The following is a 15342-nucleotide window of genomic DNA, read 5'->3' as shown; positions in this document are numbered from 1 at the left end:
TAAAACAGGCGCGTACATCCACGAGCGCACACCTCCGCTTTATGTGTAAATGCAGTTTTGCTGCAGCCGTTAACGCCACAATAACTGATTGAAACTTGGCACGACCATGTGACAGAGATGAATGTAATTACTGCTGCCCATTAGCAAAAAATACTGAAAAAATACAGAGGGGGCACAGTAAAGGGCAATACAGAAGATCTGTCGAACAAACACCCACGTAGAAAAGGACATATTACATCATTGTGTATGTTGCTGTATTCATTTCAATGAAACACCCACAGTTGCAGATGTTCTGATGTTTCTGATGTTTTTTTCGGTGGACTCTTGAGTTCTGTAGGAATTAAACACTGAGCTTGGCTCTGTGTATTCTGGCATGCAGGGCCAAGTCTGATTCCACTTAACGCAAAACGTCCATCATGAGTTTAAAGACAAAATAGGAAGAAAAAAATCGGTGGCGACGGTTCGTGGAATGCTGCGTGTGTTCCAGATGGCGCCGTCACACAGAGTGCAAAATAACACTGAAAATACCAGAGAAGGTCACCACATTCAACTTCAGGGGAGAAAGGTCGAGTTTGATTTCCATATTCAAATAGACAAAGAGGGTCTTTAGGAAATACCGATTTGCAGAATGTTAACCTGAGTTCTGCGCCGCATGAGGGGATCCAGGCAGACTGAGACTTCGCCCTCAGACTGTGAATGACAAAGCGACGCCTGACCTCCCTGACTCCTCCGTCTACTTGCTGCTGCGCTCCCTCGGTGAGCTGAAGTCACAGCAATAGCTACAAGTCAGGGTTGTCCGTACGGGAGAGAAACACTTCTAATGAAGCAGCACTACAACACATCCCCTCTCCATCATTTCATAAATATGGTAAATAGTACGAAATGAGCAGCGTCTGAGGGAGAAAACCAGGGTGCCATTAATCCAACTCCTTTTTGTCAAGTGCGACTGCAGCGAGTGCTTAATCACACCAACAGAGAGCCGCGGGAGGGAAGGAAATGCATCAGCGGCACTGCAGCTGAAATGACAATCAGCTGGTTCAGCAATGCCTCTGATGATCAGGCATATCAATGAGCCCAGAGAAAGAGGGACACACACGCCGCTGCAGAGAGTCGGTGGCGCAAATGTAGGTCAATCTCTTGCATCTTTAGGAGAAGCATAAAAGATTTAGGTGACTTGGGGATTGATCAGAATTAGATCGGCTCCAGTCAAGAGGTTATTCCTCAGGCGGTTCTTCGTGTTATCATCATTTGCTCTTTTTTTGTTATCATATCATGCATCTAGATGCAAGATGATCCATCTCAACACAGGATATTCTGTTATACGCCGTCGGTTTGTCCAACTCAGAATAACAAAACCTCATATTAGCCTTTTTTTGCGACCGATAAACGAGAGTAACAATATTAAATGCCGTGACATTTTAATTTATTACAATTTATTATGTGAACTTCATAGTGTATTGATGAAGAATCGAATCAGCAATTGAAACCATAAAATGTTTACAATGTTTACTGAGGTAGTGAGAAGTGAGAAGGGTCATTTTCTCACAGGCTTCCATGCAATCAGGCTTTGAATCAGTAGCAGTTGGTAACAGAAGGCCGTAAAATTGAAATAACAACACAAATGAGCTTTCCCGCTGAAGTTTAATTCTCTTCTAACTTATAGACTTGAATACCAAACACACCGGTTAGCTAGTTGGCTGCTCAGCTGTAACCAGTTAAACACCTAAAATAACCTTTTGTTTGGTTCATTGACAACATGGTGTGGACGTCTTTAATTCCACTAGTTACAAAACACCTTCAGTTCGAGACTATGAGCTGTACCCAGAACACTGGTCCAGTTCAGCCTGTTGTCTGCAACCAACCACAACCCCAATTACCCAAAGAGCTATTCTTTCTTCAATTTGACAGCACAAAAAATAAGGCATTATTATTTTATTTATTTATTGAAAACATTTTTCCAACCGTTTTGACCTAAACACATAAGTGGCATTATTCCTTAAGGAATGTCTGATGTTTACGATGCAAAACTACCAGATATTCTGACTTTTCTACCAGCAATGCATAAGTATCACACTTCCAGCTTTAGATATATTTGATAAAAATGTAGATTTTATGGCAACAATGTCTTTGAAAACGAATTTTCTTATGGTGACAAATAGTTTAGAAAGAATAGCACAGTGTGAGACGGAGGGCTTCTCACAAAACCAATTTCTTCACAGAATAGTTTGATCAAATGACTTGCGATCCCCTTATTGCACAGCTGCCTAATCATTACCGTCGTTACCCCTCAGAAGCCGGGGCGGGTGAGGTGGGGTGGCGGGTGGGGTGGGGGGGGGGTGGGAGGGGGGCGGCTAGAAAACCACCGTATAAAATACAGATTGTATCAAACCCCAAATCACAACCCACCTCTTCAGAACTGCTTCTAATGTAATGTGGGTCCTGTGTGTGTTCTATACTTGCTTGGTTTTATTTATTTATTGCTTTGTTTTTAGGAAAAAAAATTAAATGTTCTGCAAAGGGTCTTTGAGCATTAGGAAAAGCGCTACATAAATGAAATGTGTTATTATCATTATCATTTCTGGAGTGAAGACACGTCGTAGTGACATCAGAGGAATCGATGAGGGTGAAAAGTGTTCTGCTGATATAAACGTGCCGTTGACTGTACGTGCCAATCAAAAGGTTGGACACATATTCTCATTCAATTCAATGATAGTTTGCCCAAACTTACTGTACATAAGATAGGACATCGATGACTCGTCTGATCTGCAGCTCGTTCCCTCCATCCTGGTATCTTATGGTGCTTTAAAAGCCCAGAAATGATCCTCATCTCTCTCCTCATGGATTCCTCACTCGTTTGAGTTAAAAGACTGTGTAATGTAATCTGCAATCTTGTTGAACATTTTTGGCAAGAACAACAGCTGCAATGAGTCCTGAACAATGTTCTTTACACTTGTTGCTTTCTGGCACTCTGACGAAGAAGCTTTTTTTTGTCTTCATTCTCCTCTTCTTTTGTTGTCAGGTCTTTGTCTTTACAGCCCAATGAATTAACCATTCTGGTGTGAGATCTGTCAGTTAATCAGCTGCATACTTTAAATGACTCAATCCTTTCAAGCTGTCTTCCCTTTCCACAGTACTACAAGGTTACGTAGAACAATAACTCCCATTAAAAGATCTAACCTGAAAGCTTCCGGCCTTGTCATTTATCGGCCGAATAAAAATGTGTGATTGTGGATCACGGCTCAAGGTAATTAGAAATATTTGTCACAAAGCCCTTGAATGACTCGCGAATACGACTGAAGGCCAGACGCAAGAGCAGATGTTTGAAGCAGTTGGAAATGATTTGTTTCTTTTTAAATCTTACTGAATTTACTGAACAGCTTTTTCTTTACCAGATGAAATGAATAAAGGTGGAAGAGGTTGTCAGATTTTTGTATTTTTCTTCTCTTGATTTTATTGTGAACTGCCTGCAGTGGTAATAAACTTCTTTTTTTAAATAGACCTTTTGGAATATAGGGCTCACTAGAGAACATCCCCCAGGTCTTTTCCATTACCTGGAATACTGATCTAACTAATGTTTTCTGACATTTTACACAGAAAAAACACCTTTTCAAACAGTTCACTAGAGGGCGCCGTACACAAACTCAACTGGCTGCAGAAATAGTGAATCATTGCACCATCTTTTATATTTCATTAAAATCCCCATTACACGTCATAATTTAGTTTTTTTTCCGGCAGTACCATCATCACTGCGAGGCAAATGCACACACTTGAGCAGATTGAACTAGAAATGACTGAGAGTGCAGCTTGACTCGATCTCCATAAATCGTGTCATCTTTTGAGTTATGAGCTCAAATTAACTTGTGATTTGGGGGGAAAATGTCACATAAAGATAATATCTTTGCAGCAAGATAACCAACCATAAAATATATATTTTTGGGCTGCTTAAAACAGCAGGTGTTTTAAATATGTAAAGCCTCAGTCACAATTTCATCATAGTCCAATGCAGCCCTGCAGAGGCGTCGTTATTGGTAACCACTCAATGATTTAAAAATTATTTAAAAAGAGAAATGAAAATTACAAAATAAGTTTATTCATATAAACAACTACAAAATTCTATTAAAATGGGTATTTTGCAGCGGGAGACATATGAAGTGATATGGTGTTACATTGTTTCACAAAAGCAATATCAAAACACATACAAACAGATAATAAGTTAATATGTATTCTTTACATAGCTGTTCTGCTGTGACTGAGTTTATAGAGCTCGCTCTGTTTTGTAAAGAGGAGGCACGACTATCCTGAGATTCACCGTTTTTCGGATTTGTTAAACTTGCATGATGTTTCAAGAGTATTTCTAAGTTTATCCTTCACTGTGTATTCTCCCTCCCACACAGTAAAGTCCCATATGGCCTCGTATTTACAAAGTATTTTGGAGCTGCGAAGACTGAGACTAACACTGCATAGATGATCAATTCACACCATCAGACATTGACTATTTTCACATTATTTCAGCGCTCCCAGGGCGACGGCATCCTTCCCCTCTGAGGAGTATGGGAGCGAGGATCGTTTTGCGGTGGCATAGGAGGCGTATGCGGGGGTGGAGGAGGTGGAGGAGGAGGAGGCCAAGCGGGGCAGAGTGGACGTGGAGGAAGGGAGGGGTTGAGTCTGTCTGTCAGGAGGGCAGTAAGCCGGAGAGGAAGACCTGCCCTTGCTTTGCAAGCTGCTGCTGCTGCTGCTCTGCAGCGGAGAGCTGGACGTTTTCGGGCCTCGAGTCAGAGACGACGTGGAGGAGCTGGACAGAGGCGAGGTCCTCATGCCGTAACCGAGGATGCCCGTACTCATCAGGAACTCCCTGGAGCCGTAGGCCGGAGGAGTCGGTCCACGGGAGCCCGGAGGTCTGGTGTTGTCTGGTGGTAGACTCCTCCTGCTGGGGATGTCATAGATCCCCACATCTGGGCCATAGAGGGCCTGGGACCTGGCTTGGAGACGCAGCATCCTGTCCCTCTCCTCAACCTCTCGTCGCTCGTGGATCGATGCCATGATGGTTTTGGAAAAGTTGTCGTAGCGTACGGGTGTGGTCTTCTGAGGCGTCAAACCCTGCGAGGCGAGATCGCAAAGGCCGTCTCGTAGACCTTGAGAGGTCTTATCTCGCATCGTCGGACCTGTGGGGCTGAGGTCTCGTGATGTCACGCTTTGGGATGCGAGGTCTCTGGACATCAGCCCTTGGAACGCCGGACCAGGGTCTCTTTGAGGGAAACCTTGGAAGGAAGGTGAGGGCTCCCTCGAGGTGCGGCCCTGCAGAGAAGGCGAGATGTCCCGATGCTGCGGAGACTGTCTGGTGACGCCCATAAACACGGGACTATAGCCGCGAGGAGGGGGGCGCTGCAACACGGACCCGTCCATGCCCATAGCCAAAAAGTGAGGGTGGTAGCCAACTGGAGGAGCACCTCTCTGAGGCAGGAACGGAGGATCTGAGGGGTTAATGAGGTTATCATACGAGACACTGCTGCTCTGGTTGGCCAGCAAGCTGGACGAGCTAATGATCCCCGGCGGGGGATTGGATCCCATACCGTCACCGCGCATTGCAGGGAGCTGGGATTTGCTGCCGTGGCGATTGCCGTGTTTGAGGGTGAGAGATCGGCTGTTGAGCGTCAGAGAGTTGAGCTGCATCGAGGTTGAGATGGTGTTGGTCTGGACGGGAAGGCCGGCCGGCTGGCTGCTCCTCCGAGGGCTTTTTTGGAGTTCGGAGCGGACGTCGGGACCCTTGTCGCTCCCTTGCTGCTCTGATGTCTTCAGCAACTAAAGAACACAACAACAAACAGACAGCAGTGTCCATCAGGCCCGGGTCAAAACCCAGGACTTGGATAATGAGGCAATACAGGAAATTAATATCAGACTGAAAAAAAGCACCTGCTCTGGAGGAATGGGTGACGATCCTCTGGATATGGCATCCAAGACAGGCCGGAGTTGTGGCACGGTGGGAATGGATACAGGAATGATACATTTGGTATGGTGTCGCACATCTGGAAAAGAGGATATTTTTATATTTTTCCTATTGTAAGCCAATTTCATGATGAGTTAGAAAACAATGTGGATTTAGTTGGTTCTCTTGGTCCCTACTGAAAATGTAAACCTTTACAATTAAACTGAAATGGAGGAAATAGCGCATTTGTTGGTGACTACCTTCAGCTGCAGATTAACACTAATCCGGTGCACTTGTCAGTATGTAATCACAGCCCCAGGACCTGATTGGGCTGCACACACACCACTTGTTTAGGACCATTGTATAAAAAAAAACGCAAAAGTCCAACCATACGTATCCTTAAATTGACTCTGCTGTCTTATTGAATTAGATGTATCACATGGATGTTGTGGTATCTTTGACACTGCACAATAATATCATGTGTCTGCATTGTATGAACGTGTGGCCGGTTATCAAAGAGTACACGTGTCATCTGACAGTACCATCCACGACAGCCAGTTGGCTTTTGGGCGGGCTGTGATCCGGCTTTGGTGGCAGTGGTGGAGGAGTGTTCATTTGCTTGATGTCTGACAGCTCGACACCTCCGGCTGAAGTGCGCTGTCAGGGTAAAAAAAACAAAACAGAAAAAAGCATGAGGGCTCTGGTCCCCTGACAAGTGATGTAACCCTCCTTCGAATTTGAATTTGGCCCGTCGTTTGTTTTTGGCGTACTTTATTTTGGAGATCCTGCCTCTGAGTCCCATTGTCCCTCACTTTCATTTGCCTCTGACGGTCAATCTCCGGTCTCAGGAACGGAGGCTGAACGTGGATCACCGCTTTGTTACGGGGCCTCGCTGTGTACCTGTGTGTCACATGACAAACAGGGTGTCAGCCGGCGAGTTATAAGGCTTCCTAAAAAAATGAAGGAGATAAAGTACAGGAAATGGCTCCTACTTTGGAGAGATTGGGCTGCAAACCAGATACTCCAAGTTGTTGCAACAACCTCGTGTGAAAGGATTTACTCCTCCTTGGAACTTCCCAGTTACCTGTGTGACCATGAACACAGATAAAGGTACAGCCGGATATGTTTCATTATTGTTCGGACGTAACGGAAAATCTGTAATAGAGATAATAATACATCACATACGGTAACGTAATTGTTAAGCCTTAAAGATCTACTTACTTGTTCATTGGTGGTGCGACCTCTGGACACCAGGTAAAAATGGAAACCAGTGAGCCCCAGGACCGGGAGAAGAAACAGTCCTGATATGCTGATCACTACCAAACTGCACACGCTGTTAAAGAAAACTTCTTCCTATTAGTCTCAACTACACAGGTCGAATATGTTCGCACAAAGAAATGCATAGATACGCGCGTATCGAGTGCGTATAAGGATACGTGACAGTGCAGTGCAGCTTCCACAGTTCGTCCATGTGGTGCAAGACGTATATGAGTCCGAAGCTGAAGACACCGATCATGTGAAATGTCAGCGACAACAGAAACAGGAAGAAGTAGCGGTAGTTTCGCCTCCCGATACAGTTGTTCACCCAGGGACAGTGATGGTCAAAGTCCTGAGGGTGAATTGAGGAGAAAAGATCATTTAAATTAAACAAGCCGTAAAATAAAAGTGCTTGGTTTACATTGACTAATTTCCTGCACTGACAATGGAGCTTTTGTTAAAAACGGTGCTTTCTTAACACATTTTTTGCAGACTGTCTGAACCCTTTTTCAAATTGCATTTCCACTGAGTCTACAAGGGATCTGAGAAAAGGATTAACCTGATTAATGAGATCTCTCTCCCTCCATCATTCACTCTGTCCATCATTCACTCTGCAGAAATCCCCTTCATTGACTTTCCCCCACACACAGTGCTACCCTCATTCCAAGCGGTATGTACATCCTCGCTCTTATCACTCACCACCCACGTTTGATCTGTTCTCTTTTCTACCCTGTATGTATAGTGTTTCTGTAGAAACTGTAGATATAACGTCTGTTCTCTCTGAATGGGTCCATGCACCAACCTCCACACAGTGATCACAAACGCTGCAGTGGGAGCAGCGGGGAGGCCGGTAAAAATGGCACGAAGCGCACCACTTCATCCGGACCTGGACGCCCTTTACGTCCACGTTCTTGTACAGCGGAGCGCGGAACTCGTCGTCCTTGTCCTCGTCCTCGTTGGCTGGAAAACAATTAGTGAAGGTGGTAAGATCAGCACCAACAACGGAAAAAAAAAAAATGTCTTCTTCTATTGTTAGCGTGACGTAACTTTGAGTACTGACCCATCGGGAGCACGCCGGCGTCCATGAAGGTTGCCATGGTGAAGTTGGCGAGCACAAAAAGGAAGAGGATGGCACAGCATGGCGGCACAGCAGGGGAGATATTTACAGCCAGCCACGGGCATCTGAATTTACAAATAGAAGGAAGAGAAGAAGAAGAAGAAAAAATTAAACGTTTCTTGTAGTTGAGTCATCATTCAAAGCAGAATTCATGTTCGCCACGCTTGAGTTTCCATCCCTTGTGTTGAGTTAACACAAATCAAGGCTACAGCAAAGATTTTAAGGGATAATCTTCATCCCATTTATTCTGTTGGGAGCCCTGGATCCCAAAAGTAATTGTTTACAATGAAAGATAAGCAAGTATTAGTGTGTCCACCAGTGGCCAGAAGCAGGGATTAAATGATGGGGGCCCTCCTGGCCCCAGGGAACACTGCCGGCACGCAACGTTCGGATCTGTGTTACATAAGGAAGCAGATCTGGACACTTAAAGGCTGCAGCTAAATACCAATTCATTATTTAGTCTGTAAAATGTAAGACAATAGTAAAAGAGAACCATCATATACTCGTCAATTCCTAATCTGAGGTCAAATTGCGAAAGTTGTCCATTTGGCCAAAATGCCAAACATTTACCAGCTTGAAGTGTTTACAGATGTTCTATGTTTATTAACATTGTGAACTGAGTGTTTTTGTAATACTTTATTAACTGAGAGATTTTCAGCAATCAATAGGAAATATAAATAGGGAAAATAATTGTTAATTGTATCCCACAATTTCACAAGAATTGCAAAAATAAATTTAAAGTTTACACATTTGTGTACATTTGTGTACATACTGTGCCAACAATAAAAAAGCATAAATAAAGACGTTGAGGTAAAGCAAACATTAATGTGAATGAGCAAGAAAAAGTCCAAATCTCTGGAATTTGTTTTCTATCAAAAGTGTTTTATGTGAGGACACTACCACATATTTTTAATTGGCCTAAAGTCTTACAGAACAATCACTTATCTTTTCCACGGACTCAGTGTGTGTGTGTGTGTGTGTGTGTGTGTGTGTGTGTGTGTGTGTGTGTGTGTGTGTGTGTGTGTGTGTGTGTGTGTGTGTGTGTGTGTGTGCGTGCGTGTGTGTGTGTATTGTCCTGCTGAACTGAATGCTGGGAGTATGATTATATCTCTTTTGTGTGAGATTAGAGGGAGGGACAGTGTAATCAGTTTACAGAGATTTACCGTGTTTGATTGAAAATCACATGTTTCACCTACATAGATACAGTATGGGAATGTTCTATTTCATGGGAGGAAAAAGTTAGGTCTGCATATAGGTAAAGAAAAATAATAATCAGGTCCACATTGAACGAGTAAAACCAGGGACTGGTTCCATTTCCCATGCCGATATGCATGAGCCCATATGAGTGATTCCAAATTGTCGAAGGAGAAAAAAGACTGAGAAAATTAAGTCATCTTCCTCAATTATGCGCTTCATCCCAGTGAGGGCTCCAATCCACAATCCCCCCCCCAGCTGGTTTCAAGCTGTGGGGGAGGGGTCCAGCCCCTCTGGAGGAACGCTTGCTGATGCCATGCCAGCTGCAAACCCAGTAATCCCTGGATTATGATCTCTGGATTATAGACCATTTCTGCAAGTCCAGTGCATTGTGGATTCCTAGCATTAGATGTTAAACATTATCTTAGTTCAGTAACCGTACATCCTTCTTGAAATGACTGGATATCATAACGTGAATCCACATCATTCACTACTCCAAGACTGCAGATGACTCCCCCTTACAGCAGATAATAGTGAGAATACAAAATGGAAATAGGACAAGAATTCCTTTGTAGATTTAGCATGAGGAAATGATGAGGAGGCAGTGAACATATGACCAAAAGATTACGGTGCCGCTCCCCCTCCTCTGCTGGGGATGTGTGTCAAAGTCGCTCTCACTTATCATGGTCATGTGTGACATGTGATAGCTGCATCATTCATTCTGTGGTCAGTTAAAACACTCCTCTCATCATTGCCATGAAGATCAGAAGACCGAATGATCTCAAGTCGTTACCCTGAGTCTATGAAACAAGGTCGTTATTTCTCTTTTTCCTCTCCTGATAGACTGATTGCAAATAGCGATGCGTTCACCAAATCAGTGTACAGCTTTGGTACATTTCTGGAATCAGTCTCTCAAAAGTAAAGACGTGTGTCAATCAACACGACAGCGCCGTGTTGTCAACATCAGAGTGTCTCAGCACTTACTGATTCAAACTACGGTTTTAATGACAAAATGACTGAAAATACAAATGGCTGCCCCTTTTCTGTTGCTTAAATGAATCAAAATAATACAAACTTTACTTTACGTGGGACGTTGATTGCAAGCGATTGTACAGGATTCACCCATACAGTTTACTCTAATATGTTGACAGGCCTTGGCATTGCAATGGAGAAAAGAATAAGCATATGAACACATGATGCTTTACACGTCTGCATGGCACGAAGGGAAAAAAGTTCCAAATTAAAAATTAATTTGACAACAGCTTCAACCGTTTTGCATGAAACGACTTATGCAATTAAGTAGTGAGTTGGAGGGACCAGTCAGCAGAGAACCAGTGCAATGCATTCTGATCAGCCTGACGCATGAGCAATTGATAATGTAGGAAACGGCGCACCATTGCACATAATCGTTTGCGTGAACGTGCCAGAGCATGTGCAATTTGTTCAAACGAATGAGACGGGGTTGAACTATTAGTTGTAACAATAAAATACAGCGATGTAGAAGAAGAAAAAAAACGCAGTCTGCCAGAATGCCGCAAAACCGTGAGCCTGTAAGAATTCATTTGATTGATTTTTCTTGCGCAGCGGATTACAGCGTCGACTGAGTGACCGCGCGCGGACGGCGGGGCCTCCGTCGCCTCGTCGGCCTGCGGCCATCTGGAGCGCGGGGAAGGACGGAGACAAGCCCCCCGCCTAATGAAAGCAGCCCGGGCGGAGCTGTGCTCAATCACACACGGCGGTAAGCCGCTGCCGCAATCTGCACGCCGCCCCTCATCCCCGGAGTGGGTCAGTGGCACAGCAGACGCAGCGCAGTTGGTCAAGTGACGAGCGCACTGCTGCAGTGAGACGGGGGGAGGTGGGGGGAGGCTTCTTTTCCTTTCAGGGTTACGTAGGTGACGTCACCGACGCACGACGGGACGGTGCGCAGGGCGTTTCAGGGGTGAATCGATTCGTAAAGGCGTGCAGGATAAAAAATCAGCGCGGCGCAAACTACAGGGTCCAAGCGCGCGCACGTGACCCGTGCGTCTCATCCGCATTTCATCATCTCTGTTCTCACTGTGCACCGCGCAAATAAAGGATTTAGTGAAATGAAGGGAATTTGGGGATTGTGGTTTTAGCTTCCAACAAACGATTCCAACGGACTCTTCGTGCGTTAAGCTGGAAAGTTTCTCCACAATATTCAGCGTGTTTATAAAGCAGCATTTGGCATTCAAACCTTTTTGGTTTTTCTATATTCAACATATATTTTATTCATCCAGGGGCATTTTTCATGATGCTTCTGAAGTCTGTGTGGGGCGTAGGCCGCCGGCCCGGATTTAACAATGCACAAAACCTTCAGCAGTAACCCAAACAACAAGTTCATGGTCGGAGGAACAAAAGCAGGAAGCTGGTAACTGATGACTTTTTATCAGGCGAAGGAAAACAAAAGAGCCTGAACTGTTTTAAAGGTCGCAGTGGAAACACAGATGGAAGCATACGTCGTTGTATTACTAAAGCACACACACACACACACACTTATAACTGCATGAATATTAATAGATGAACTGTGGCTTTAAATGGCACCGTTCATGATTACATTTGGGGGTAAAACTTAGCAGCAATATAAAAAGTGACAAAACAAAAGGGACTGGACGTGTTCCCATTATTCACGGGAACCAGGGTGAAGGCCAAGGTGATGTTATGGCGGATGACAAGCGGTGTCCCTTTGCCTCAGTGTTACCAAGGTGGGGCGGAACAGAGTGTGGCACCCGTCCATCTCCGCTTTTGCAGGAAGGGAATCAGTCCAGCTGCCGCTGCTGACTTGGCAGACTGACAGGACATCAAGCGAGCAGAATGCTGCGAATATGAATGGCGTTCATGGTCTACTGTACACATTTCCACATTATAAGAGCTACAAAGGCTGGAAGGGATTCACTGGTCAGTCGGAAGAGGTTTTCTGTACTGTGCAAAGACTCACTGTGTTTGAGGTCATCATGCTCCCTTCCAGGTGGATTCTTATTATCAAGGTATCAGCTAGAACATGTTCACATGCTGAAGTCTCAAACGCTGTGTTAGCGCCGTGCACGGTCTGCTTTGGTCAGCTCGCGAAACATTATGGCACATTTTTGTGAAAGTGGTTCTCCAGCTGTGGTTTGGAGGCACTCGAACAGGGGGACGGTTTATTCTTAGGTGTCAGCACGTGACAAAGGACGGGGAGCGTAATCCGAGGGGTCTCGTTGAATCACATGTTTCTGATCTAGGCAGCCCACAAAAAGCAACTGGGTTGTGTTACTCACAGCTTGTGGGTTGGTAGGCCCTCCAGATATCCAAACCAATGCACACCAGCACTGAGAAAGGGAGTCTTTTGGAGCCATCAGCTCTATACTGGCGTGTTAATTAAAGGGTTTTAGGTTATAAGATCATTTCAGCTGAAATGCAGCGTCGTCCCATAAGAAGCAGCAGATTCATCAGTTGTTCCTTCCGTCATTTGCAGCGTCCTGGTTTTGCTGGTTTAGCAGTGCAGCCCCAATTAAGCAGGCTTTTCTCAATCAATCACGTCAGCAGGTCATTGATTTTTTTTTAGGTGGGGTTCATCGGGGGTTTTCTCCAGTTTCCGGCCAAGAGCCTGTCGCTCTTAACTCCTAAACTACAAAACAATTATTTAAATCGATAGATTATCCCAAAAAAACACTTGTGCAAAGAACCTCAAATTAGAGAAACGTCTCTACTTCTCACATGGTGTCGTACTGTACCAACTTAAGATTTGGTTTCTTTTTAGAATCTCCAATAAACAAGAGGTCATATTTCTGACTGTGGGCTTATTTTGTCGGAAAGATGAAATAAGGAAAATGAAACGGGGGGGATGAGGGTGAATACATGTCTGCTGATTGTGAATTCAAAGATTACATTTTCCCAGATGTGTGTGTGTGTGTGTGTGGGGGGGGGGGGTCACATGGCATTCACCAGAGGACCCTAATCCTATATGCCCAATCTGGTGTCAGTTTCCAGTGAAACGATGCACTACTGGAGATTTCCGGCCGAAACTAGGACAGATATGGCTGCAGAGGTCAAGGGTCAGCCAACTGGCACAGAGTTGATTAGGTGGTGACCTCCAAAACTGTAAGTCCACAGTGGATGTCAGGGGGGGGGGGGGGGGATCATATTGAAAGCAGGGTACTGTAACAGCACTAGTGCTTTTTTTCTCTTCTTCTTCTTAATGTAAAGCCTCACAGATGTGTAGATGAATCTGACAAACCTAAAGTCGTCATTCAAATTGGATTCCAGGGTATTAAGGGATATTATATTTCATTATTTCCTGGATGCCGGCGTTGGCTTGTGAGCAGTCTCTTCAGCCTCCCACTAGTTTCTCACAAATAGGTCAAAACAAGGAGGCCGATTTGAACCATTTCCAGACTTTCGCCGAATGTGAAACTCCAATTTCAGAGCAGGATGTCTGATCTTTAAACCAACTGCACCATTGCAGCGTGTGCGTTTGATTTCCTCTCCAGCTATAGAATTACGATACACGCCGGTCATGATGGCGCTTTCGTATGTTGATCTGGTGGTTGGTTCATCCCCAAAACGGTGCTTACTCCTCAGGGTGCACCGGGCCGGCAGCCGGGCCACAGACCACACCGAGAGCAGATCCTTGGTGCCTCTGCCAGCATTTTTCTGCATTGTCCATCAAATATTAGTTAAAGCAGCTTTGTAGAAATTGAAAATTAACCAGATGCCGAAATGGAAGAGATTATTATTATTTGATAGCTTCAAAATCCGATCCACACGCAGCCATGGAGGCATGTATGGACGCAACGAATAGGCTACCTGATGCGCGGGTGACGGATGGGTGCCCGGAGGACCGAAACCAACAGTACCGACAGTCACCAACTTTTAGGGGGGGGGTTTAGGGGTGGAAGAGGGGGGGCACTTACGTGAAGACGAAGAACAGGGAGGTGGAGCCGACCAGGAGGCAGGCGGCCGTGCACACCGGGATGAAGGCGCTGGGCTTCAGTGAGTCGGCGCCGCCGAAGGGCATCCTGTTCCCCGCGCGCTCACCGGCGTCTCATGACGGAAGCGACCGCGAACGCAGCACCGCGCCAGGACCCGCTTGTTCGGCTCCCCTGTTCCTTCCCCGGACTGAGCGCCGCGTCAACCTCAGAGCGCGGGGCAGTGGCAAACATAGTCAAAGGGGAGGAGGGATATATAGAAAATAAATATATATTTATATGTATCAAATCCCTTTAAAGCCGACAGCCCGCAGCGGCACAGCTCACTGGCGCATCCCGGTCCCGTGCGTCTGTCCCGGCAGGCGGCGGCGCACAGATGCCTCCCTCTGGTTTATCCTAAAAAGGTGGAGCTTTTGCTCTTGAATCACGTGGAGCGCTACTACACTAAAACTGCCCCCCCTTCCAGCTGTTACAGTGGGGCAGCTTATCTGCCCTCTCTATAGAATTAAAGCGGTCAGCCATGTCCATTGTTGTCCATATTAGCGAGACATTATTAATACCACGCAAAATATGGTAATTAAAAAAACAATGGTTTTAAATGGTGGTTACAACCCATTTAAAATAGTTGCAACTGCCTTTATTAGTGGTCAATGGGTAACCTCAATCAGGTTAATCAAACCACCCCAGCATGACTCATTATGTCATCAAAAAGCAATAGACCACTTAAATAAATGTCTTCATGCATGGACCTCTTCAGGTTGAACAAAGGCCGGGGAAAGCTACAGGTGATGCTGTGATCGGTGTGACACATCATCACACCCTGAAGAGGACCCATAGAGCATCAATGCATGCGTTTATATGTGGAGCTTTTAACACATCTGTTAAATGACACGCAAGCATCCTTTTTATTATCATCAAATGGTTTC

The 15342-nt window shown here is 45.2% G+C and overlaps 1 protein-coding gene across 2 annotated transcripts; it reads right to left on the bottom strand.

Annotated features, from left to right (window-relative positions):
- Nucleotides 1–4068: 4068 nt before the first annotated feature.
- Nucleotides 4069–15003, bottom strand: zdhhc8a (zDHHC palmitoyltransferase 8a). 2 transcript variants are annotated; one of them, XM_078087805.1, is made up of 11 exons: nucleotides 14402–14768; nucleotides 8241–8362; nucleotides 7983–8140; nucleotides 7360–7532; nucleotides 7145–7247; nucleotides 6916–7007; nucleotides 6694–6823; nucleotides 6466–6580; nucleotides 5911–6023; nucleotides 5571–5799; nucleotides 4069–5471 (listed from the first exon to the last, which is right to left on the bottom strand). In XM_078087805.1, exons 1-11 carry the CDS (start codon nucleotides 14503–14505, stop codon nucleotides 4504–4506), a joined length of 2307 nt encoding a protein of 768 aa, XP_077943931.1. In that variant the 5' UTR covers nucleotides 14506–14768; the 3' UTR covers nucleotides 4069–4503. The 2 variants fall into 2 exon arrangements, with proteins under 2 accessions (XP_077943931.1, XP_040053751.2); XM_040197817.2 differs by having other exon boundaries at nucleotides 4069–5799; nucleotides 14402–15003.
- Between the last annotated feature and the right edge of the window lie 339 nt (nucleotides 15004–15342).

This window comes from Gasterosteus aculeatus, chromosome 14 (genome assembly GCF_964276395.1).
Source record: "Gasterosteus aculeatus chromosome 14, fGasAcu3.hap1.1, whole genome shotgun sequence".
In the NCBI taxonomy this organism is placed as follows: Eukaryota; Metazoa; Chordata; class Actinopteri; order Perciformes; family Gasterosteidae; genus Gasterosteus; species Gasterosteus aculeatus.
The sequence above is the reverse complement of the archived record's forward strand: the minus strand, read 5'-3'. Positions and strand labels throughout refer to the sequence as shown.